We start from the raw sequence: 27,232 nt of genomic DNA, 5'->3' as shown, positions 1-27,232 counted from the left end.
GATGTGATGGGTAAAAGGTTCATGTTGTTTACAATATCGATTTAGGGGCTGGTTAGCAAGATCTTACTGATCTTGTAGCCAAATTATATAGGGGATGATCATGTTATTATTCTAAAGGGGGAGTAAGGAAAAAAAGGGGGAGGGGCTTATGGTCATATAGTGTATAGAAGGCTGTGCATGCCAAAATAGAAATAATTATATGGTTAGAACAGAAACTAAACTATTCTTGATTACTAGAGCATAAAAAGAAGAATGGGGTAAATTTATAAATAAATAAAGGGAGATAGATTTTTAGAAGTATATATAAAAATATATGGATAATAAAATTCCATGAAAATCTCACTATTAGAATGTCACTAAAAGATGTCACTAAAAGATGTCACTGAAAAACCGCATTCCAAGAGATGCACATATATAAAATCTATGCACATATATGTATATATGTATATATACACACAAACATCTATACATATACATACATACACACATACACAAACACATACATATCAAAAACATATATAAAAAATATATATAAAAACATACATAAAAAACATACATAAAAAGGATGTTCGTGAATGAATAAATAATTTGTAGTTGATAATCTGTTAGTAATTTGTATATTCAAGGGCTTCGTTTAGGCCAAAGGGAACCAGCGTATTAAATTTATAGATCCAGAACATTTCTTTTCGAGCCAGCTGTTGGAATGAATGGGGAACCCATTCAACAGGAGTGACTTTCAACAGGGAAGGATCACTATTGTGGTGTTCAAAGAAATGTCTGGAAACGCTGTGGGTAAGAACTTTGCGATTGATGTTTGAGCGATGCTCATTCATCCTTTCCCTAAGGGTTTGGGTAGTTCTCCCAATATATAACGAATTGCACGGGCATGTAAGCAAATAGATTATATTCCGAGATCCGCAACTCATAGAGTGCCTCAATGTGATGACTTCCCCAGACCGTGGGACATTGATGGTTTTGGTCTTATCCTTAATCATTCCACAACATTTACATTTCTTTATTTTACAGCTAAAGGCCCCCTTTTCTAATGGGTTTGTTATTTTAGTGGGCTTTTCCTTATCTAAAATTTTGGGGCAAGAAGGTGCAACTATATTTTTCAGGGTTTGAGCCCTTCTGAATGTTAGGCCTGGCACTGGGGGAAGTATATGTTTTAAAATGGGGTCCTTTTGTAATATTCCCCAGTGTTTCTTCATAATTTGCCGGATTGCCACATGTCTCACATTGAATCTTGTGATCAGATTAAACTGGGTCTTATTCTCGGTGTTAGTGTTTTTATTTTTATTTTTATCTATATTTATATTTACTTTGGGTAGGAGGGTGTCGATCTGGCGGAGTGACAAAGATCTTTTTTCAGATTCTTTGATTAGAGTTTTAGGATAACCTTTTTCAGTGAACCTTTGACAAAGAGTGTTTAGTTGTTTCTTTAGGGTCTGGTTGTCCGAGCAATTTCTCCTCAATCTCTTCATCTGACTGAATGGTATGTTGTTCTTCCATTTAGAGTGGTGGCAACTTTTGTAGTTAAGGTAGCTGTTTGCGTCCACCTGTTTAAAATGAGTTTTGGTGATGATCTTGTCGTTTTTTATACTCAAATGAATATCTAAAAAAATGGCTTCTCGAGGGTTATGTTCTATACTGAAACCGAGACCCCATTGGTTTGCATTTAGATTTTTTGCAAAAGTTTCTAATTCATCAACACCCCCTTCCCATATAAAAAAATAATATCATCAATATATCTCTGATAATAAGGGATTCTTGGATGGGACAGTAGACCATGGTGTTCCTCGAAAAAACCCATAAAGAGGTTTGCGTAAGATGGGGCAAACTTAGTCCCCATCGCGGTGCCCCTTTTTTGGATATAAAAGACCTCGTTAAAAGTAAAGAAGTTATGATTTAAAATAAATTCGATGGCATCTAGTAGGAACTCCTTTTGCTGTTCTGGCATGGATGGATCCTTCCCCAAAAAATGTCTGACAGCTATAAGGCCCAGGTCATGTTTGATATTACTATACAGGGAATTTACATCTAGAGTGACGAAATTATAATCACTTTTCCATTTGATAGAGCTTATGGAATTGATCAGATGGGTTGTGTCTCTCAAATAGGAGGGTAACATTATTACATATTTCTGGAGAAATGTGTCTACGTATGCTGATAGGTTGGTGGTAAGGGAGTCGATACCAGAAATGATTGGTCTCCCTGGTGGGTTGAGAAGGGTTTTATGTATCTTCGGTAAAAAATAAAATTTGGCTACAGTTGGATGTGCAGGGGATAGAAATTGTTTTTCTTTTTTATCAATAATACCTACAGTAAAGGCCATCTCTACCAATTTGGTAAGTGACTTTTTGAACAGAGTTGTAGGATCATCATCCAAAGTTCTATAATAATCCTGGTCAGACAAAATTCTCTTGGATTCGGCTACGTAGTAGTTGTGGTCCATCACCACAATACCGCCCCCCTTGTCGGCATTCTTTATTATTATGTCCTTGTTCTTTTTCAAGTTATCAAGGGCTTTTCTTTCCCTAGAGTTTAAATTTTGAGTATTCTTTTTCTCTGGTACAGATAAGGTTTTGAATTCGTCTAGCACTATATTATAATAGCTCTCTAGATGAGGCCCTCGGCTCTCAATGGGATAAAATGTTGACTTCATTTTTAGATGAGATGGTATAGGGACCTGGAGGTCTATTTGTTGGATAGACAGTGGTCCAGATTCTTGTAGTGGGCTCTCATGTGTGAGTGCACCAGTTGTCTTGGACCCAGTGTTATTTGTTGGAATTATTTGGTGGGTTAGATCCTTCATATAAAAATGTCTTTTAAGGGTTAATCTACGTATATATTGATTCAGATCGACAAAAAGTTCGAAGGGATCTGGTTCGTTGGACGGACAAAATGAAAGGCCCTTACCAAGCAAATCTATTTCATCGTTCGTGAGGGTGTATTTTGAGATGTTAAAAATCCCCTTTTGTGTTTCCCTGTTAGTAGAATCGTTTTTGGGGGCTTCCTTCGTGATGGTATTATTTATTTCTCTATCGGACTCTTCTGAGATTTTGATTTTTTCTTTGTTGGACCGTCTAGATTTTCCTCCTCGGGTTCCCCTATATCTTTTTTTGTTCTTTTTTTGGAGTGTGATAGAGGAGTGAAAAAATGGGTTATCTTTATATTCTTTGTTGGATTCTCCACTGTGGACTCCTTTGGACTCAAATAGGGGGTCAGGAGTTGTAAACTGGACAGAACCCTTCTGGTCGGGGGTGTGGGGTTCTGTGGGGTGGTTAATGGGGATAATAGTCCTAAAAAAGGACTCTCTGGGAGACTTGGTGGTAATGCTAAAAAAGGATCTGAATGGGTTGAGGAATTGGAATGTGTAGAAATGTTGAATGATCCACTAGGAGATGTAGCTTGTATCTTAATGGCCTGATCGTCACGTGAGGAAACTGGTTGTGCAGTTGAAATGGGTGTGGAATATATAGAGAGGTTTGCCAAAACTGTAAGCGATGGAGATGGGCTGATACTCGGGTCTTGGAGGATCTGTTTTGAATTATCGTTAGTCCTAGGTTTGTCCAGTGGGACAGTCGGGCAGGATTCTGCGTTTGCTCTAACGGACTTTGTAAAGGGTACGGTTTTGACACTGCTGTTTACATTGGTCTCTATGGGGGTCTTATTCCTCCAGGGGTTCCCGAACTTTGTGTTGTAAAAAGTCCTGGTTTGTTGTCTCGATCTGGTATTATTTTCATGAGGTGGTGGGAGGGACCATCTTTCCATCCCATTCCTATTCACATTCCCCTGGGATATTGGCCTATACGTATCCCCAATTGAGGCCATGAGGGGCTTGGTCCTGTAGTTGTGTGGTTTCCGTTCCCATGTTCTGACAGAGTCTGATCTAAAGTCTCCTATGTCCCTCAATAATTTCTTAGATTTGAACCTAACCTCATTGTATTCAAAACGCCTGAACGTCTCCTGTTTTAGGAGGTCCAATGCAGTGCTAGATGTTTTGGACAATAAGAACTTCAGTTTTTTAGCTAATTGTAATCTATCTCCCTTTATTTATTTATAAATTTACCCCATTCTTCTTTTTATGCTCTAGTAATCAAGAATAGTTTAGTTTCTGTTCTAACCATATAATTATTTCTATTTTGGCATGCACAGCCTTCTATACACTATATGACCATAAGCCCCTCCCCCTTTTTTTCCTTACTCCCCCTTTAGAATAATAACATGATCATCCCCTATATAATTTGGCTACAAGATCAGTAAGATCTTGCTAACCAGCCCCTAAATCGATATTGTAAACAACATGAACCTTTTACCCATCACATCGCCACATAAGACAGCCCGTGGAACATCACTATCGGGTGCGTTCCACTGTGGAACGCACGGGCACTTCCGGTTTAGTCCAAAACCGGAAGTATGATCGTAAAATAGCCACAAATAGATCTGATTCCCTTTTTGGAAAGCCACTCTCCCCCATTATATTAGTTATATATCTGCTCTGTTTGTTTATGATGATCTGTCCATCTGTCTAATGCGTTCCACTGTGGAGCGCATCACCACTTCCGGTCCACACAGGAACCGGAAGTGATGTCTCTATTACTAACGTGAATCTGTTTGTTTGCTATGTCTATCCCCTATATATAGACAGCAATTGTAATACTGTATATACTGCTGCTCCTGAGGAAGGGGTGTCTGATAGACCCCAAAACGCGTTGAGCCCACCTATTGCCTGTATTTCGAATAAAGGAAGTCACAAGAAGATCCCAGTGTGGACCTGCTGCTTCATCCTACCATTCTACTTGCGATCCAGGCGAGGGGGGAATATCCAATAGGTGTCTTGAGTTTTATCCTACTGGATTCCTCCCTGGTGAAGTAAGTTTGATTTACTGTGGGGCTTATTGCCATACGTAACATTTTACGGAGGTATCATTATAAAGCCCTCCATTCATGTGTGGACCTGCTGCTTCCCCTTACCATTTTACCTGCGATCTAGGCTAGGGGGGAACACCCAATAGGTGCCTTGAGCTTTATCCTATTGGCTTCCTCCCCAGTGAAGTAAGTCTGACTTTACTATTGAACTTATTGCCGTGTGTAAAATTAATTTTACGGAGGAATCATTATAAAGCCCTCCAATCAGGGTGTATATCCCGCACCTTTTATGTTTGCGTACTTTTCTGTTTACATCTTTACCTGTATGGTCGCTCTCTACTTCATCTACTACTAGCGAGTCCCATTTATTTTACAATATAACAGTCTCCATCAGCAACTATTATACGTTTAGGGGTGCGTGGCGCCGGACACCTTCTTTCTTTTTCCGGTGGCTAAGGTTGTATTTTTTCCTGCTTTCTATATCCTTAAAAAGGCAGCTGGGCTTAGCAGCAGGGAATGCCCTGTGTGTTGTGATCTGAGCCCTGTGCTGGGCTGAAATGCTGAGACCCATGTGTTGGGAGAGCAGGCCACCTAAAGCCTGCATTTAGACTGCTGGAGGCAGATCCTCCGACAAGGTGACGTTTTTTGTTATGCATGAACATTCTACTCGGTGTGAACAGACACCAACCCTGCAAAGAGTTTTTTTTGTTTGACCTTATGTGTGAATAAACACGGACATTTGAATTACGAACTTGTACTTTGCCTCTGTACTGCACCTGCTTATCCCAACTACTAGAGCGAATCCCCACAAGAGACATAATTGCATTTACAGTGAAAAGATGTTAACATTAATGAGTACACTCAAAGCCACCGTGATGATGCACAGACAGGAAGCGTTTTTCATGAGAACCTTTCAGTGCAGTGCAAAACATACTCCACAAATATTTGTCCAGATAATCTTTTACAGTGTATCAGTGCAGCTGAAATATATCAGTCTGGCGTCTATACTGCTTTACCAATCGAGAACTGTCTGGACTGGATGCGGCTATAACAAACTCTCATCCCTGAGAAGTATTAAAGGAGTATTCTGATCGCTAGGATATGCCCCCATTGTCTGATACGCCAAAAGCAGAGCCTTGCACAGTCGCCCTCCATTCATTTCTATGGGGCCACTGAAAATGGCCAAGCTATTTTCGGAGGCCCCATAGAAGTTAATGGGAGCGGTGGCCGTGCAAGCACCATGCACTTTCATTCACTTCTATGGGGAGAGTGCTTGCTGTTGGCCGGACCCTGGAAAACCTAGGGTCCTCCAGCCACCACTTTCCCCGCTCCATTCTCGATATAGGTGTGGGTCCCAACGGTGGGACACTCACACCTATCAGACAATGGAGACATATCCTAGCGATATTCCCCCATTGTCTAAGTTGGGAATGCCACTTTAAGTCTACATGGGGCTTTGGATTGAAACAAGAATGTTCTAATTAATTGACAGCAAGGAAAGGTCTTGAAAACCATGAGGAATTGATGCACAAAGTGTATTAGAAAGTTGTCGAAATTTTCATTACCCAATGATTAAGCTTTATTTACATTCAATGGAAGATCCGACTTAATATCCCGCTATCGTACATCAGACTTTAAACCTACAGTGCCATAATCCAGACAGCAATAATATATGGAGAGCAGCCTTTGCTCAGTCAGCGCTAAACGAGCCCAGAACAACGTTCACGCTTTTCTGAGCAGGTTCTTCAGCAGCGAGCGCCACTTGACGACTGAACACATAATAAAACTCTTATGAAAGTTGTATTGCCCTCCACCCCCCTGCAGCAATACACGACTTAATTGCTTTGTCGCATGTACAAATCTCAGCTGGGGCACTACTTTCCCTGCACGCTGCCAGTGCTGGGCGCATAATGAAATCTCTCTATTGGTGACGGTAGAAGTCATTAATCAACACTTGTGATAACAGTTTAATAGAGTCGTGTTCATCCCCTGTACTCATTATTCATAGTGACTGGCAAGGTACAAGCAACAGTGCAGTAGCGCTGCTGCGGGACTTTATGCACAATTACATGGCAATTCATGTATTTGTTTCCATGTCACACAGACACCAGCCGTGACTGTAGTTTTGATTAACAATGAAAATCTCTCATCTATTTTGGTCAAGGGGAAGAAAGAATGGAGCAAATGTTGAATGGCGGATTGGGTGTTGAGGTTCTTAAAGGGGAAGTCCATTTAACCCCTTAAGGACCCATGATGTACCGGTACGGCATGTTTCCCGAGTCCTTAAGGACCCATGACGTATTAAAATGAGATTGCGGCGCCCCGGGGGTTAATCCGAACGGGATGCCGGCTGAAATCATTCAGCCGGCATCCTATCACAACGCCGGGGGGGGGGTCATGTGACCCCCCCGTATCGGCGATCGCAGCAAACCGCAGGTCAATTCAGACCTGCGGTTTGCTGCGCTTTTAGCCGATTCTGATCCCCGCGGTCTCTGACTGCGGGGATCAAACTTTAAAATGCCCGAAAAAATGTTTTATCAACCCCCCAGGGTGTCGCAGGTGGTGCGGGAGGCGGGCGGTGCGGCAGGCGGGATCGCGATCCCCCGCCCGCCTCCCCTTGAATAATATTTGGCTTCTAGTGGGTATACCAGGGTGCCAGCACATTGCTGACACCCTGGTATAAACGGCTGACATCGGTGATGTACGGACCGCTATATGGAAAAAGTTAACAGTAAGAGGGAGCTCGCTCCCTCTCCCATCGGGGGGCTGCTGTGCCTTTGCAGCCCCCCGATGGAGAGAAGGAGAGCTCCCAGACAGCCCCGTCCTTACCCTTCCCCGTCTGCGAAGTTCTGACCAGTACTGAAGGTTCCCATGGCAACAGGACGCCGTCTCAGGCATCCTGCTGTCCATGGTGCTGAACAGATCTGTGCTAAAGGCAGAGATCTGTTCAGACAAAGTGTAAGTAAAATACAGTACAGTACAATATATATTGTACTGTACTGTATTACACGGACATCAGACCCACTGGATCTTCAAGAACCAAGTGGGTCTGGGTCAAAAAAAATTGTGAAAAAAAGTGAAAAAAAAGTAAAAATCAAAAAACACATTTATCACTGATTAAAAATGAAAAAAAGAAAATTCCCTACACATGTTTGGTATCGCCGCGTCCGTAACGACCTGATCTATAAAATTGTCATGTTACTTTACCCGAACGGTGAACGCCATAAAAATAAAAAAGTAAAAACTAGGAGAAAATTGAAATTTTGCCCACCTTACTTCCCAAAAAAGGTAATAAAAGTGATCAAAAAAATCGCATGTACGCCAAAATAGTACCAATCAAACCGTCATCTCATCCCGCAAAAATTATACCCTACCCAAGATAATCGGCCAAAAACTGAAAAAACTATGGCTCTTAGACTATGGAAACACTAAAACATGATTTTTTTTGTTTCAAAAATGAAATCATTGTGTAAAACTTAAATAAATTTAAAAAAAGTATACATATTAGGTATCGACGCGTCCGTATCGACCGGCTCTATAAAAATATCACATGACCTAACCGCTCAGGTGACCACCGTAAAAAAATTAAAATAAAAACGGTGTAAAAAAAGCAATTTTTTGTCATCTTACATCACAAAAAGTGTAATAGCAAGCGATCAAAAAGTCATATGCACCCCAAAATAGCCAATCAAACCGTCATCTCATCCCGCAAAAAATGAGACCCTACTTAAGATAATCGCCCAAAAACTGAAAAAACTATGGCTCTTAGACTTTGGAGACACTAAAACATTTTTTTTGTTTTAAAAATGAAATCATTGTGTAAAACTTACATAAATAAAAAAAATTGTATACATATTAGGTATCGCCCCGTCCGTGACAACCTACTCTATAAAATTACCACATGATCTAACCTGTCAGATGAATATTGTAAATAACAAAAAATAAAAAACGTGCCAAAAAATCTATTTCTTGTTACCTTGCCGCACAAAAAAGTGTAATATAGAGCAACCAAAAATCATATGTACCCTAAACTAGTACCAACAAAACTGCCACCCTATCCCGTAGTTTCTAAAATGGGGACACTTTTTTGGAGTTTCTACTCTAGGGGTGCATCAGGGGGGCTTCAAATGGGACATGGTGTCAAAAAAAACAGTCCAGCAAAATTTGCCTTCCAAAAACCGTATGGCGTTCCTTTCCTTCTGTACCCTGCCGTGTGCCCGTACAGCGGTTTACGACCACATATGGGGTGTTTCTGTAAACCACCAAATCAGGGCCATAAATAATGAGTTTTGTTTGGCTGTTAACCCTTGCTTTGTAACTGGAAAAAATATATTAAAATGGAAAATCTGCCAAAAAAGTGAAATTTTGAAATTGTATCTCTATTTTCCATTAAATCTTGTGCAACACCTAAAGGGTTAACAAAGTTTGTAAAATCAGTTTTGAATACCTTGAGGGGTGTAGTTTCTTAGATGGGGTCACTTTTATGGAGTTTCTACTCTAGGAGTGCATCAGGGGGCTTCAAATGGGACATGGCGTCAAAAAACCAGTCCAGCAAAATCTGGCTTTCAAAAACCAAACGGCGCACCTTTCACTCTACGCCCCGCTGTGTGGCCGTACAGTAGTTTACGGCCACATATGGGGTGTTTCTGTAAAAGGCAGAGTCAGGGCAATAAAGATACAGTCTTGTTTGGCTGTTAACCCTTGCTTTGTTAGTGGAAAAAATGGGTTAAAATGGAAAATTAGGCAAAAAAATGAAATTCTCAAATTTCATCCCCATTTGCCAATAACTCTTGTGCAACACCTAAAGGGTTAACGAAGTTTGTAAAAATCAGTTTTGAATACCTTGAGGGGTGTAGTTTATAGAATGGGGTCATTTTTGGGCGGTTTCTATTATGTAAGCCTCGCAAAGTGACTTCAGACCTGTAGTGGTTCCTAAAAATTGGGTTTTTGTAAATTTCTGAAAAATTTCAAGATTTGCTTCTAAACTTCTAAGCCTTGTAACATCCCCAAAAAATAAAATATCATTCCCAAAATGCTACAAACATGAAGTAGACATATGGGGAATGTAAAGTCATCACAATTTTTGGGGGTATTACTATGTATTACAGAAGTAGAGAAACTGAAACTTTGAAATTTGCAAATTTTTCCAAATTTTTGGTAAATATGGTATTTTTTTATGCCAAAAAATTTACTTTTTTGACCCAATTTTAGCAGTGTCATGAAGTACAATATGTGACGAAAAAACTATCTCAGAACGGCCTGCATAAGTCAAAGCGTTTTAAAGTTATCAGCACTTAAAGTGACACTGGTCAGATTTGCAAAAAATGGCCAAGTCCTTAAGGTGAAATAGGGCTAGTTTTCAAACTAGCGCTTGGATCTGAATACTTTTGTAATTGCATGTAATTAAAAATTTTGTATAGTCACTGAGTTATTCAATAAAATGTATCTGTATAGCGCCACCTGCTGTTTGTTCTTTTTTATTTTTTTTTGTCCGTCTCACTGAGCCGATCAAACTTGCTCAGTTTAAATCTTCAACTGCCACCAGCCATATGTTCTGTTAGAAGCCGTGGCAGTTACAGGGAGAGAGCTGCAGCCGAAAGGACACTTCTCCTGATAAACGGGTTAGTGGACTAGGTCCTAAAGATGAAGGTCACTATATATCAATTGACGAATACTACAGAGTTAGTGATTTTTTAATGTATTAAAACATAACTTTTACTAAAGAATTTAAGAAAAATAGGCCCAAAATACATAAATACATAATTTACTCAGAGCGGCGGTATGACAGGTAATCGTGCGCGGCGGCACCCAGTAATACATTAAAGAGGGTACTCGGTGGCACCCAAAAGGAACCCGTACTCCTACCGCTCTGTTGTCTGCGTCCAGGGTGCAGAATGCGTCCAGATGATGTCACGATGATGGACTCCAATGCAGACGCTCAACTGCTATAGGGACGGCGGGGTACAGCTTAGGCCCTAGTTTGGCCCTGTACCCTTGGCCCTGTAAAGTGGTCTATGGCTTACCCTGATACTAATAAGGGATAGCAGCGGTGCGGTGGCACGGCCAGAAACACCACGGAAGCACTCCGTAGTGCTTCCGTGGGGTTCTGATCCGTGCCTCCATTCCGCATCTCTGTGATTGCGGACCCATTCAAATGGAGTATAATACAATATATAACTCAGGATCAGTACAGGATAAGTAATGCAATGTATGTACACAGTGACTCCACCAGCAGAATAGTGATGATGTAACTCAGGATTAGTACAGGATAAGTAATGTCATGTATGTACACAGTGACTCCACCAGCAGAATAGTGATGATGTAACTCAGGATCAGTAAAGGATAAGTAATGTCATTTATGTACACAGTGACTCCACCAGCAGAATAGTGATGATGTAACTCAGGATCAGTACAGGATAAGTAATGTCATGTATGTACACAGTGACTCCACCAGCAGAATAGCGATGATGTAACTCAGGATCAGTAAAGGATAAGTAATGTCATTTATGTACACAGTGACTCCACCAGCAGAATAGTGATGATGTAACTCAGGATCAGTACAGGATAAGTAATGTCATGTATGTACACAGTGACTCCACCAGCAGAATAGTGATGATGTAACTCAGGATCAGTAAAGGATAAGTAATGTCATGTATGTACACAGTGACTCCACCAGCAGAATAGCGATGATGTAACTCAGGATCAGTACAGGATAAGTAATGTCATGTATGTACACAGTGACTCCACCAGCAGAATAGCGATGATGTAACTCAGGATCAGTACAGGATAAGTAATGTCATGTATGTACACAGTGTCTGCTTAAATTTGTACCCCTCAGCCCAGGACTTACAAAACGACAGAATTAGGCTACATGCACATGACCGTTGTGTGTTTTGCGGTCCGCAAAACACGGATAGCGTCTGTGTGCGCTCCGCAATTTGCGGGAACGGCACGGACAGCCATTGATATAACTGCCTATTCTTGTCCGCAAAACAGACAAGAATAGGACAGGTTATATTTTTTTTGCGGGGCCACGTAACGGAGCAACGGATGCGGACAGTGCACGGAGTGCTGTCCGCATCTTTTGCGGCCCCATTGAAGTAAATGGGTCTGCATCTGAGCCGCAAAAACTGCGGCTCGGATGCTGACCAAAACAACGGTCGTGTACATGAGGCCTTACACATACTGCTGGATATACTACTACTCTTATCCTGCACTTTAGTAAAGAAATACTTCATTATTTATTACCACTAGCCTGGTTACTGACTCCATCACCATGAACCTGCATCCTCCCTCCTGCTGTGCATCCTGCCAAAACACCTAACACCATGGGTACCTTAAGGCCTCTTTCACACGGGCGTTGCGGGAAAATGTGCGGGTGCGTTGCGGGAACACCCGCGATTTTTCCGCGCGAGTGCAAAACATTGTAATGCGTTTTGCACTCGCGTGAGAAAAATCACGCATGTTTGGTACCCAAACCCGAACTTCTTCACAGAAGTTCGGGCTTGGGTTAGGTGTTGTGTAGATTGTATTATTTCCCCTTATAACATGGTTATAAGGGAAAATAATAGCATTCTGAAAACAGAATGCTTAGTAGGTGATCAATTGAGGGTTAAAAAAATTGAACTCACCTTCTCCTCTTGTTCGCGTAGTTCCCGGTCTCTTCTTTACTTCTTTAATGATGAGCTGTGGGCTAAAGGACCTTTGGTGACGTCAGATCACATGCTCCAATCACATGGTCCATCACCGTGGTGATGGACCATGTGATTGGAGCATGTGATCTGACGTCACCACAGGTCCTAGCCGGTAGTTCATCATTAAAGAAGTAAAGAAGATACCGGGAACTACGCGAACAAGAGGAGAAGGTGAGTTAATTTTTTTTTTTTTTAACCCCTCCAGCGCTATTGTACTATGCATTCTGTATTCAGAATATAACCATGTTATAAGGGAAAATAATACAGTGAATAGACTGTCACCTAGCAACCATGCGTGAAAATCGCACCGCATCCGCACTTCCTTGCGGATGCTTGCGATTTTCACGCAACCCCATTCACTTCTGTGGGGCCTGCGTTGCGTGAAAAACGCAGGATATAGAGCATGCTGCGATTTTCACGCAACGCACAAGTGATGCTTGAAAATCACCACTCATGTGAACAGCCCCATAGAAATGAAGATCGGTATTCAGTGTGGGTGCAATGCGTTCACCTCACGCATCGCATCCGCGTGGAATATTCGCCCGTGTGAAAGGGGCCTAAGGCAGGAACCCTAACACACACACGGGGGTGTGCCCTGAGGGAAGAAAGGGTGCGCCCTCCTATCACTGTACTGCCCTAGGGAGCATTGGTGTGAGGATTGCCATTGTGTTCTGTGCACAACTATCATGCTCAGAGCCACTACCACTCCCATCCTCTGCTCGCGGTTCCTGGGCTTGCTGCATAACTCCGCATTGAGACTATATACAGTGTATTTTTATGGCAGGTTTCCCATTGGATGAAATAAGGACATTTGAATTTTATTTTAAGGAAATGCCCTTGTACAAGCCTAAACATCGTATCTTGCTCCTGTCACTCCTGCATCCGACTAAAAAATCCCATCCAATCTCAGATTGCATCTGAGATTTTTCTATACCAGGCCAGCACATTCCACTAGTAATTAAATCAATTAGGACCTTCATCTCCAGGGCGATGGTAACAATGAGGAGGAGATGGCAGGCGCGAGGATGATTAAAACCTGTGCTGTGAGGTTGCTGGACCGTATGATGAGGACAAGATTAAAAACCGCAATGAATAGAATGAAAAGAGCTTTTGGCTGTCGGAAAGAGAGTCAGAGAGTCAGCTACTCTTCACCCCAGTTATCAGTAATAGAAATGTGCATCTGCAGATATCTATATATACACTATATGGTATTGGGACCCCTACACATTACCTCTACAGGAGGATTTATAACATCCCATTCTAAGTAGATAGGCATTAATAAGGAGTTGGTCCCCCCTTGTCTAATACATGATCAAACCAGGTTTCCAGCCTCTGAATGTTAGCAATATTTCCATTCACAGACTTCATATATATGTATGTATGTAAGAATGTTATATTTTGTCAGTCGTTTCTCCATGTCACTCAGACTTTTACGGTAACTGATAAAAATCTTTTCTCTGCTGCAGCCATTCCTCTAGGGATAATTGTGGTACGAGGAGACTGTGACTTGGAGACCTGCCGGATGTATATTGACCGCCTTCAAGAGGTAGGTCCTGCAAAGAGTTGCGCATGTAGGGCCTTATGGAACCACCTGGAGTGCCTACCACCAAGTCCCTATTATTCATGATGCACAGTTTTTTATTTTCTAGCTAATGTAGTGTGGCACAAATTGCATAGATGTTCACAGCTCTTATTTTCGTGGAACTGAGCCACAAACTGGCCCATAAATGGTGGGATTATGATACTTTGCACATAAATTCAGCACCAGTGATGGCCAGTTCACCGTGTTCGCCCGCAAACACATGCGAGCTGCCATCTTAACTCACAAGTACGGCGAGGCACAGGTAAGCCCTTGCCTGTGCGCAAACCGGTCTGAAATGAAATGCGGTCTCCGGGTGCAGGCAGTTCCGAGGCCCCCGGCGGCTGTTCTCGGAACTGCCTGCTCCCACTGACCGCATTTGTTTTAGACCGGCTCGCGCACAGGCACAGGTAAGGGCTTACCTGTGCATCGCCGGACTTGTGAGTTAAGACGGCAGCTTGCATGTGTTCACGGGCGAACACGGTGAACTGGCCATCACTGTTCAGCACAATAAATTCGAATTTCCGCCCGCTTCGTGGTAACGAATCAGTTTTTCTTAAAATGGCGGCTGCACGTGTTACAAAGTGAAAGTAAGAAGCCTGGGAATGTGAGATCACCCATAATGCCGTGTAGCCAGCCAATCCGCAGAAAGTCAATCCCTGTGATGTCACAGCCCTATAAAACCCTCATCCCACGCGGTCTCCGCCATTGCCCTATGATCTGAACATAGGGAGAGATGTGGCAAGTGACAGTGTTGCTAAAAATGATTAATAGAATAATATTGGAGAGAGAGAGTGCAGGAACAGTGCAGGGAGACTTATTTTGGGTCAATTTTATCAGTGGCCTGGGTATACCTGATTTATAGCGATTTGTGACAAATTAATTCGTAATGAATCAAATTTCTTGGCTAACTTCAGCTAAGCTGGCAAATTACATTTTTCAAAACTTCGCTTAGGGTACTTTCACACTAGCGTTATTCTTTTCCAGTGTTGAAATCCGGTAAAGGGTCTCAATACCGGAAAAAAACACATCAGTTTTGTCCTAATGCATTGTGAATGGAAAGCAATCCGTTCAGTATGCGTCAGGATGTCTTCCGTTACATTCCTTGTACGGTATTTGACCGGACAAAATACTGCAGATTGCTGTGGTATTTTTTCTGGCCAAAATCCCGGGAACACTACCGCACTTGTCAGATCCGGCATTAATTTCTATAGAGATGTATTAATGCCGGATCCAGCACCAAATGTTCTAGAAATTGCCGCATTGCCGGATCTGGTTTTCGGGTCTGCGCCTGCGCCGGTACATAGGAGGAGCTATTTATGCTTTTGATATTTGAAAAAAATTAAATACTGGATCCATTATTCTGGATGATACCGGATGAGCCGGATCCGGTATATCACCAGATTCGTCTAACGGATCTGGAAAAAACTGATTTCTGTTTGCATACGGTTTGCCGGAACTGCCTGCCGGATCCGAACAACGCTAGTGTGAAAGTACGTAGATCTGATGTAGATCTTCTCTGTCATCATCTTCTCCATTCAGTCCGGACACTTCTCTCAGCCTCGCCTCGTCTCTGCAGAGTGTGAAACCCAGACATCTTAGGTTCCTCACTTTTCTCTACCCCAAATACTATCCTGAAGAGAAATGAGTGCCCCCCATAGTAATAGTACTCCTCATAGTCCCACCAATAGTAATTCCCTTCTAGAATGCCCTCATTAGTAATACTGCCCCCTACAGTGCCCCCAACAGTGATAGTTCTCCCCAAGAATGCCTCCATTAGTAGAAGAGCCCTCCAGTATTAATAATGTCCTTACAGAGTTCCTAGTAGAAATAAGGCCCCCCTATTGTTATCCCAGTGGTAATAAAGCTATCTACTGACCCCTCAGTAGTAATAAGGCCCCCCATAATGCTCTTAATAGAAATAATGTGGATCTATAAGTCCCTCCTATAGTGCCCCCAGTAGTAATAAGAACGCTTAATGTCCCCTGGATTTAAAATGTCTCTACAGTGCCCCCATATTTATAATACCCCCTACTGTCATAATGCTCACCATGAAGTGCCCCAGTATTTATATCGCACCCTACTGTTATAATGCCCACACAGTGCCCCCAGTATTTATATTGCTCTCTACTGTTATAATGCTCACCTTGAAGTTCCCCAAGTATTTATAATGCCCCCTGCAGTGCCCCCTGTAGTTATATTCCTCTGTTTACTGTCCTCAGAAATAATAATTCCTCAGCCCCTCCACCATACAGTCCTATGTAAATAATATTATTTCCCTCCTCCGCCATAGAGTCCCATGTAAATACCATCACACCATCTCTCCAGTCCCCTTCAATATACAGTCCCATGTAAATAACATCCCTCTCTATCTACAGCACCTCCAAAATACAGTCCCACGTAAATAACATCACCCCCTCCCCAGCCACCTTCAACATACAGTCCCATGTAAATAACATCACCCTTCAATATTCAGTCCCATGTAAATAACATCACTCCACCCCACTATCCCACGTAAATAAATTCAGCCCTAACATACAGTCCCAGCTAAATAATTACAACTCCCAACATTGCTCTGCCTCTCACACTGAGTAATCTACCCCTTCACTTACCTCTCCTCATGTAGCAGACCTCACCACAGCTTCTTCCCAGGACTTCTCTTCACTGCTGAGCCATGATGGTGACATCATCGCAGGTGCTTTTCAGCTACTGCATTTAGCACTGATCACATGACCTGTGTATCTATCTGGCAGGCAGTACACTCGCGGCCTGGAACAAAACATCAGGGGCCCAGGCCCCGAATGTTTTAACCTAGCAACACCCCTGGTGGTCACTAACTTTTCAGAAAACTTTGCATAAATCAATAGTACAAGGGACTGTAAGAAACTTTGTAATATACCTCATCAGAGAAAAAGTGAGATGACTGAATTGATTTCTACAAATCAATTTGTTCATCTGAATGAATTTTATATCTGTGATGGAGTGGCCCTCTTGTCACGACCATGGTCATGGTCATGACTCCTGGCACCGCGTGCAGTCGCCTGCGGTCTGGTTTCGTTCTCAATCACAGGTGAGGGCTGAAGTATGTTGCCTCACGTGTGGTTTTCCGCTGGCAACATAATTGTTTTGGCAGTATAGCAGCCTGAGCTGTTGCTAGGCAGCTTGCTGTTAAGGGCAGGCGGTTCCCCCTGACATTCTGTCTTTGTATGTGTGCACTTTTCCTGTTTGTTGTGCACGAGGTTTATGTATGTGTGCACTGTGACACCTTCCTTCACTTGCAGTTGTCCGCGGCAACGTGTGGTGTTGTGTGTATGTGGTGGCAGTGTCTCGGCCTTCTGGCTGTTCCCCAGGACATGGTTGCCACCCATGCCGTTGCCGGTGGTAACAGGTGGAGTGGAATGCTTGTTTGTGCTTTTCCCTTTAAGTGGCTTCACTACCCTGTCTGGACTTGGAAGGGTTAATTCCCTTCCCAGTGTGTGTTTTTGTGGGTGTGGCCACTTGGGCTATTTAGCCTCTGCTGAGACCTGAAGCTGAGGGGTACTCCAGCCTTGTAGTAAGCTGGAGTCATCCTCCTGGTCTCTTATACCATCTGCCGGTGAGGGGCACCCTTGTGGTCATAAAAATTATGTCACAATGTTATTTTATGTTTGTGTGGTGTTTATTCTTACTGCAGCTATGGATCTGGGTTCCTGTGTGTTTTTGTGTGTGTGCTGGGTCCCTTCTATGTTTGGTGTGGACAGCAGCACTTGAGCACGGGATCCAGTCAGTGTGTCTGTGGCAGGTAGGGGTGGAAGTGGTTTTACTCTCCTGCCATATCCATAGGCTGTTTATGTTTCTCCTTCCTTGCAGTTTGGCCAGTTTAGACTCCTGTTCGTCCGTGTCAAGGAGGAACAGGTTGTCTTACCCAGTTCCTAGTTCAGGGATCCCTTGAGGGTTAGTAGGGACCCGAGGTTCCTGAGTATGAGCCCTCCTACCATCAGGGTTGGCTCATATAGCTAGGAGTCAGGGTCAGATTTAGGGAGGCGTTAGGAGGTGACCTGCTCCCTAATTCCGTTGTCCTGGTCAAGCAGCTTCCTTATCTATGACACCCCACGGCTGAGGGTTTCCCCCACTCTCAGCCGTGACACCTCTTCAGACAATTCTCTAGTGTGCCTGCAGTGTCACGTTGCCATAATAATTGCCGTTAATGCGAATATTAGCACATCCACAAATGATCTGCCTGGTAAACTATTAGCGATCCTGGACGCACTTCTGAAATTCATTTAGCGAAACATGCAAATACATTGATGTGGATTTGTTTTGATGTCATTGTGCATGCACCAATACTCGCAGTAATGGTGTATGCTCAAGATTACCAAGGCCGTACAAGATGTGCGGTCATAGTATCCAGAGTGGGGATGCTATCTATAAAGTAAAAATTTATTCAGATGAACAAATCAATTTGCTCATCACTATTCTAGAGATTTTAGCAGTTTCTTCCCCTCTTTTTTCTAAAATGACTTTGCCTCTGACATTTTTGAGAAATCTGACTTGGTGAGACCACGACAGCTTTCTGATTACTGACCAATCAGATTACATCGTCTCATACAAGTTTATAGAGGGGGGATGTGGGGAAGGAGTGAGCAAGAGCTCACCAAAAAAAGTGCTACAGCTAAATAGGGATTTTCTAAATGTCATTCTAAGTGCTTTATTCACAACCATTCAGGTCAGTCCTTCTCTGTAATGTGCTCCATGATTATAGGACTACATGTGAGTGAGTGAGAGGTTAGGAAACAGATTATCTTCTACTTTCTGTCTGCAGTGGATTGGATCTGGTCTGATCTGTGAGAACTGCAAACTAAAGATCAAGCATACAGATGAGAAAACTGCTAAAAATGTCAAATATCAGTTAGAAAAAATGTGTTATTCCTCATGTACACAAACTGTTCTGTTTAATGCAAAGTTTGTTAAAAGGTTACCAGTCCTGTGTGTTACCTTGTCCACAGGGAGGCTGCATCTGTAGCAATGTAAATTCATGTGACATTATATTCATTCATGGCAGTAAGTTGCGGTGCCCTTGTGCGAGATTATTCCACCCATGCAACACCCATCTACATCCCTGGAGAAGAGTACTTATAGCACAAGTATTACTTTATTATTTTTCAGGGGTTTTTGAAAAAAATCTTGGGCAGACAGTGATGGCCAGTTCGCATTGTTCGCTTGCGAACATATGCGGGCTGCCATCTTTTTTCACAAGTCCGGCGAGGCACAGGTAAGCCCTTACCTGTGCCTGTGCGCGAGCCGGTCTGAAAACAAGTGCGGTCAGCGGGAGCAGGCAGTTCCGAGAACAGCCACCGGGGGCCTTCATCGGGCTGTTCTCGGAACTGGCTGCTCCCGGTGACCGCATTTCTTTACCTGTGCCTCGCCGGACTTGTGAAAAAAGATGGCAGCCCGCATGTGTTTGCAGGCGAACTGGCCATCACTATGGGCAGATACCACCGTGTTATGCCTAGTGAAGATCCAAAGCGGGTAGTGGATGGCACAGGATTTCTCTCCTTGGTGTTCTTTTTAAGCCTATGTCATGCTCCGCCCCCTCAGGCCCTGCACTAGGCAAAATATAGTATCTCAGATTTTCCTGGAGTATTCCTTTAAATATTTTCAATAGCAAAATTCTAGGTGGGCTAGAAAACTACAGCTCTGTTTTGCCCTTCCTGCTGTGCGTACGTCTATTAACCTTCAATGAAAAGCTCTACACGTACCCCCTTTCTCCCCAAGGAACACATTCTTCAGGTGTGTAAGATCATTTGAAGAATGTTTTGCCCCTGAAGGAGAAAGAGGGAACTGTTATGGCCATATTGAGTTTCATTTCTGGAAGCCTATGATAGACTGATCACTTGTTTTATATTCACCGGGATGACAGAAAGAGAATCACAGGAGGGTTTTTCTTGAGCTCTTAATAAATGTCAGTTAAACAGACTCTTGGGGTGGACACAGATGTGTCAAATTCACCCTCAGCAATCAGCACAGATTATAAATGCAGCAGATTAGCTGCAGTTGCTATTGTATCACAGGGGCAGCATGGAACCATTTCTGCACTGCGAATATATATTTTAAGAGAGAAATGTAAATGTGAGCTATAGCTCATCTTAATTTGCTGTGTAGCAAATCAAATGTTCTCTGTGTTCAGCCTTTTTTAATTTGGGAGAAGTTGACTTTATTTTTAAAAGTGTGCTTCAGATAGATGAATGATATCTTTTAATTTAGCCAATTAACAGTAGGAGACTGATTCCTTGTCAGAATTTCATTATATGTTAATTTTGAACCATTTTTAAAAGGATGCTTTATATTGCTGAATTTGTCCATTTATTGTATCTCTTTGTTTCTCAAAGGATCTTCATTCTGTAGCTGCTCATAGAGATCACTGCCAGGTAAGTAAGGTTTCCATATGTAGAAGAATATAACTAATATAATACTGCCCCTATGTACAAGAATATTACTACTGTGACACTGTACCCTACTGTATATACAAGAATATAACTACTATAATACTACGTTCTATGTACACGAATATAGCTACTATAATACTGCCCCCTATATACAAAACTATAACTACTATAATACTTCCTTCTATGCACAAAAATATAACTAATATAATACTGCCCCTATATACAAGAATATAACTACTATAATACTACCTTCTATGTACACAAATATAACTACTATAATACTGCCTCCTATGTACAAGAATATCACCAGGCATGGGATTCAGCCAGTTCCCTCCAGTTCTCCAGATGCCCTTATGCACAATAATATAACCACTATAATACTGCCCCCTTTGTAGAAGACTATAACTACTATAATATTGCCCCATATGTACAAGAATATAATACTTTAATACTATCGCCTATGTACAAGAATATAACCACTATAATACTGCCCCCTATATATAAGAATATAACTACTATAATATTGCCCCATATGTACAAGAATATAATACTATAGTACTATCGCCTATGTACAAGAATATAACTACTATAATACTGTCTCCTATGCACAAAACTACTGTAATAATGCACTCACTGGATAAGAATGTGGATCTGAATGTAGAGAATGTGAATGCATTCTTTTTCACTGATGATCGAATACTGTAGTATACATGTGAATGTTATCTTGCATTCTGATTTCCCATTTCTGTAGGATAATGAGAGCTCTTTACCAAGGTTGCTGTCTGCCCAGCGTCTCAATCCTCGATGGTGCTTCCTAGATGGTAAATGTTCTCCAGACAACTTCTGTTCGTAGGGCTACGGAAGCCATGTTTGCAGAGTAGCGGTGATCCCCTAGATGTGAATGGGATCAGATCACAGTGCGAGTCGTGGAAAATCCCGTAGATCTAGGCCACATGGTCAGGTTTCTGCATGCAGTTTTGGAAGCCAAAATTAGTATTGAATGAAAAAAAAAAAGAAGAGAAGCTGTATATGACTTTCTCTCCTTTTATGATCCACCTTTGATTTTGGCTTCCAAAACTGTATGCAGAAGCCTGACTGTGTGGCCGTACCCTAAGGAAAGGAAGACACTCCTCCAGGTGGTGACTGTTGGCGTCTAACACCTTGTATGTCTATACAAGGGATTTGAAGCTCTATATGAGAAAATCAAAGCTCCCGACTGCTGTAAAGATACCTTATATCAGCACATGATATTAAAATATGAGCATATATATCAGATAGCTACTAGCCAAACAATATCTTGAATGGCGGTTATCACCCCTGTGTCTACCACTACCCAGATCTCATCATAGGATAAAACGCTGCTACAGGTGAAACTCCAAAAATTTGAATATCGTGCAAAAGTTCATTTATTTCAGTAATGCAACTTAGGCTACATGCACACGAACGTTGTTTGTTTCCGTGTCCGTTCCGTTTTTTTTTGCGGATAGGATGCAGACCCATTCATTTTAAGTGGGTCCGCAAAAAATGGGGACAGCACACCGTGTGCTGTCCGCATCAGTATGTCCGTTCCGTAGCCCCACAAAAAAAAAATAGAACATGTCCTATTCTTGTCCGTTTTAGGCATTGTTACAATGGATCCGCAAACAAATGGGATGGCATACGGATGTCATCCGTTTTTTTTTACGGATCTGCAATATTGTGAAAAGGTTCATTATTCTAGGCTCAAAGTGTCACACTCTAGTGACTTTGGGGTTTCATAAGCTATGAGCCATAATCATCCAAATTATAACAAATCTCTCGCTTTGCATGTAATGAGTCTCTCATATGTTAGTTTCACCTTTTAAGTTGCATTACTGAAATAAATGAACTTTGCACGATATTCCAATTTTTCGTGTTACCTGTATATACTGTACACATGGTAATGCTTATTCCTGATTGAAACCATAAAAGCATAAAGCAATGCAGGCAAATGATTGTTTCACTTGATGGGAGACTGTTTGTCAGTCTCCAAAACCTTTGTTAGGTCTACATCTTATAATCTATAACCATCTTACTTCATGAGCGGGAGAGGGGAAGATGTGCTACAAAGGATTGTGTGTGAGAAGACCTGAGTATTTCAGTGTTTTTTTATTTTTTCCACAGCTACCTCTGCTGACCGGTTTTATCGTATAGATAGATCTCAGGTAAGTGTCAGTAGGGGTAGCACCATTTACATTGACTTTCAGCAGTTACTTTAGCCGCTGTCATATTGGGCCACACATACTGGGAGATTCAGTACAGTCCCATGGAAGGAAATCATAGATTTAGGGTCCATTCACACATCCGTGTGTGTTTTGCGGATCCGCAGATCCGCAAAACACGGACACCGGCATTGAGTGTTCCGCATTTTGCGGACCGCACATCGGCAGCACTTAATAGAAAATGCCTAATGCAATTGCGGACAAGAATAGGACATTTTTTTCGGGAACGGAATTGCAGAACCGGAAGTTCCGGATACGGGCAGCACATAGTGCGGCCCCATAGAAATGAATGGGTCCGCAATTCCGTTCCTGCAAAATACGGAACAGAATTGCGGATGTGTGAATGGACCCTTACAGTGTGTGGCCCAGGCCACTTGACTATCACCAGAGAAGGGATGTGGAAGATGTCAGACAGTGGACCTCTGCCATTTCTTTAAATCCCTAGATCATCTCCCTCAACCCTTTTCTCCTCTGCATTGTATACGTACAGTGCTGCTTGCCATATATTTATGAGCTGAGCCCATTCCACAAACTGCAGATGTCAATCTGACACTCTGCTGCAAAAGCCAGGATTGGAGATAAATATGATCCCTGCAGTTTAACGCCTCAAATGCCATTGTCATTCGCAACCACTGCATCTAAGTGGATAGACAGAGTGACTCCCTCTACCACCCTATGGGTTTACTGTTACCAAATCTGTCATCTGCTTATATGTGTTAGGCCCTGTTGGACTGCTTTTTACAGACATCACTAAGGGGCCTTACAGCAGCCCACTACACGGGTCTCACATGAGAGCCAGGCTCCCGTTTTAATGGCTCTGATCAGCGGAGGTTCTGGTACGGGGCATTTAAACCCTTAGATGCCGCACTTAAAATTATTTTCCTGTCTAGTTCAGAGGCATAACTAATGGATTGCTGGCAGTGGAAAGTGCAATGACTGTTGTGTGCCAGTAGGGGGTGCCAACAATCTACGGTATTGGTGTTTAACTACAGGGCTAAGGCAGCAGTCTGAGCTTTTACCCCAGGTGAAGGAAAGCCTAGCTACAACTCTGTTCAAGATATTATACCTCTATATCACTTCCAGGGAAAGCTACGATAGGTGACAACCAATATGGCGGCTATTACAGCCCTTATGGTGGTTGTCAATCAGCTATCCCAAATTCATGACTGGTTAATGTACTTAGTTCTAGTGTAAGCGTAGTGCATGCATAAATAGGCAGATCAGCTCTTCGGGACTGTGGGAAAGCTGGGTGGAAGCCATATTGAAAATGCTGTGAAAAATTCTACAGACAGATGTCTACAGCTTTCCAGTGTCTTCTTCTAGCATTTCTTTACCTCAGTCACTTTCTCACTTTTCCATATCGTCTCTTAGTTTCAAAACAGCGAAAACCAAATGAAGTGCGTGAGCAGACGGCGGAGAGAAGCAGTTACAGAATAATTGCTGTGTCTCTGTCTCCACAGGAACATCTACATTTCGTCACTGAGATTTCCCAGGATGAGATCTTCATATTAGACCCTGAGGCAGGTGGGAGTCCACAGGGTAGTGCCGGGACAGGGATGCCAGATCTTGTGGTCGAACAGCCCTCGGGGTGAGTAAACCATGGCGGAAGGGGGGCATTTCATTAAGGAATAGAATGTAATACATCAGATAAAGGCGAACTACGAGAGTATATGTATTAAAACTCCACGTCTGAGAAAAGCTTCTCCGCTCTATTCTGCCCCCATGACAGCTCTTCCTGTTTCTTGGCAGTTCAATGTTAACAACATTCAAGGCCTTTCCTGTTTCTGCCCCTGTCCTAGTGGCTGGGGTCAAGTTGGGGGTCCCTAAATGGGATATCATTATTATCATTAATAGCAAATCCTATGATTGTTGTCAGTCTTACATCCAGTTGTCTGGTTTGGACTATCCTTTTCTGTGGGATAGCAGGAAACCTGTTGCAGGGTTCCTCAATGATCAGTGGTGGTCACCAAGCAAACGTTCTGCAGGGGAAAATTAAACATTATACAGCAACCATTCAAATCAATGAGCTGGGTCTTCCAGATGAAGAACCTGTGCCCTAGGCAGACAACTCTGTCAACCCAGGGTGGCAGAAGGAGACTGCTAAATTTGCTTTCGGTACATGAAACCACTGTATACAGTTGGTGGTCACCTAGACAGGAAGTGAAATGGTTGACTGGCAACCTAAGTTTATGCAGCCCACAAAATACAGTAATAGGGGCTGCAAAAAGAAAAATAACTATGCATTCTGCTACGATATGCCCTAATAATTATGCAGTGTGTATGGAGCTACTACATTTGAGATGTACCTAACTTCTTTATGGTTATAAAAAGTTATCTCTTAGGCCCCTTTCACATGAGCGAGAATTCCACGCGGGTGCAATGCGTGATGCGAACGCATTGCGCCCGCACGGAATCCAGACACATTCATTTAAATGGGTCTGTGTACATGAGCGGTGGTTTTCACGCATCACTTTTGCGTTGTGTGAAAATCACAGCATGCTCTATAGTCTGAAATTTACACGCAACGCTGGCCCCATAGAAGTTACATAGTTAATACGGTTGAAAAAAGACATACGTCCATCAAGTTCAACCAAGGGATAAGCGGGGATGCGAATCCCAAAAGGAATTGAGACGTTTTCATAAGCATTAATGTTTTTTACTTTTAAGAATTCATCTAAACCCTTTTTGAACCCTCTTCTGTTCCTGCTCTGACCACATCCTGAGGAAGTCTATTCCACAGCTTCACAGTTCTTACAGTTAGGCCTCATGCACACGACTGTTGTTTTTCTCGGCCTCCGTTCTGTTTTTTTTGAGGATAGGATGGGGACTCATTCATTTCAATGGGTCAGCAAAAAAATGCTGATAGTTCATCCGTTTGTGTCCGCGTCCGTTGTCCATGTTTCCCTTAAGCAAAAAAATATATAGTGCATGTCCTATTTTTTTCACATTTGTGGACAAGGATAGGCATTTATTACAAGGGATCTGTGGAAAAAACAGATCCTCCAAAAATAACCAGATGCCGCATCCGTTTATTTTAGCGGACGCACAATTTGTGGACCCTAAAAACGTGTGCATGAGGCCTAAAAAAGCTTTGACGCTTCCGGAGATTGCGCTTTTTCCTTCCAATCGGAGGCAGTGCCCCCTTGTCTTTTGAGCGCATTTTACATGGAACAGCTTTTCACCCATTTGTATAGGTTAATCATGTCCCCCCTTAGACGTCTCTTCTCAAGACTAAATAAATTCAATTCTTTTAATCATTCTTCATAACTAAGACCCTCCATTCACCTTATTTAGGAACTCTGCCTTTTCCTTATCTTCAGTGACTACCGCCCCCCCTCCCTTTACCATTATTTAGGGGACCTACCTGCTCAGACCTAGGTTTTTTAGCATTTATATATTTAAAAAACTTTTTGGGATTTGTTTTGCTTTCTTTTGCTACCTGCTGTTCGTTTTGTATCTTTGCTAATTTTATCTCCTTTTTGCAGATCTCTTTTTTTCTTTTATTTGAGCTGTTTATACTTGTTACCTAAAGGGATAAAAAAAATTGTGCAATTACTCAATGTGGATTTAAAGCTCTCCCATTTATCCTCAGTATTATTATGTGACAGTAGCTGCTCCCAGTCTATGCCCTGAAATGCTGCCCTCAACCCAGGGAAATTAGCCTTTTTGAAATTCAGTGTCTTTGCTCTGCCTGACAGAGTTTGCTTTTTATAGTTTAGGAAGAATATAATTATATTGTCTATATTGGTCACTATTACCTAGTGTATCTCGAACAGTAACATTTCAAACAAGCTCTGCATCATTAGAGATTACCAGATCCAACAGAGCATCGCCCCTAGTGGGAGCTTCTACAAACTGGCCCATAAAGTGGTCCTGCAGCAAGTTGAGGAGTGAACGGGGCTGCGTGAAAATCGTATCGCATCCCCAAGCACGTGCGGATGCGATGCAATTTTCACGGATGGTTGCTAAGAGATGTTGTTTGTAAGCATTCAGTTTTTAGTACAAAGCGCAGTAAATCGCATTGCAACCGCACAATAAAAACTGAACGCAATCGCAGACAAAACTGAATGGCTTTGTTTGCGAAATCGCGCAGTTTTCACTGAACTCATCCAGACATAATCCGGACACGCTCGTCTGCAAGGGGCCTTATCCGCAAGATAGGAAGTAACTATTAGATTAGATGTGGTCCGACCACTGGTACCTCCACTGATCACAAGAATGGCGGCCCCACACCCAGAAATAAATAGAGTAGCTGACTAGCTGGTCGAGTATGCACATTGCCGCAACTTTATCTTTATGGCGCTGCAGGAGATAGTGGATTACAGTGCTCTGCTGTCACTGGCAGTCCTAGAGACTTTGAATGGAGCGGCAGTGCACATTCTCCACCGGCCAACCCACTTTGGGGTATGGAACCCCTTTTCC

At 42.4% G+C, this 27,232-nt stretch overlaps 1 protein-coding gene across 2 annotated transcripts in view; it reads left to right on the top strand.

The window, feature by feature from the left end:
• DGKI (diacylglycerol kinase iota) overlaps positions 1-27,232 on the top strand; it is a 292,586-nt gene that overhangs the window by 144,611 nt on the left and 120,743 nt on the right. For both annotated transcript variants that reach the window (XM_040438414.1, XM_040438411.1), the window contains 5 exons: positions 14,033-14,112; positions 20,514-20,552; positions 21,322-21,391; positions 22,713-22,753; positions 24,271-24,398. In XM_040438414.1, coding sequence (XP_040294348.1) covers positions 14,033-14,112; positions 20,514-20,552; positions 21,322-21,391; positions 22,713-22,753; positions 24,271-24,398 — 358 coding nt within the window. The remainder of the gene's footprint in view (positions 1-14,032; positions 14,113-20,513; positions 20,553-21,321; positions 21,392-22,712; positions 22,754-24,270; positions 24,399-27,232) is intronic.

Source organism: Bufo bufo, chromosome 1 (assembly GCF_905171765.1).
Source record: "Bufo bufo chromosome 1, aBufBuf1.1, whole genome shotgun sequence".
Classification (NCBI taxonomy): Eukaryota; Metazoa; Chordata; class Amphibia; order Anura; family Bufonidae; genus Bufo; species Bufo bufo.
Note: the sequence above shows the minus strand (reverse complement) of the source record. Positions and strands in the feature narration are given on the sequence as shown.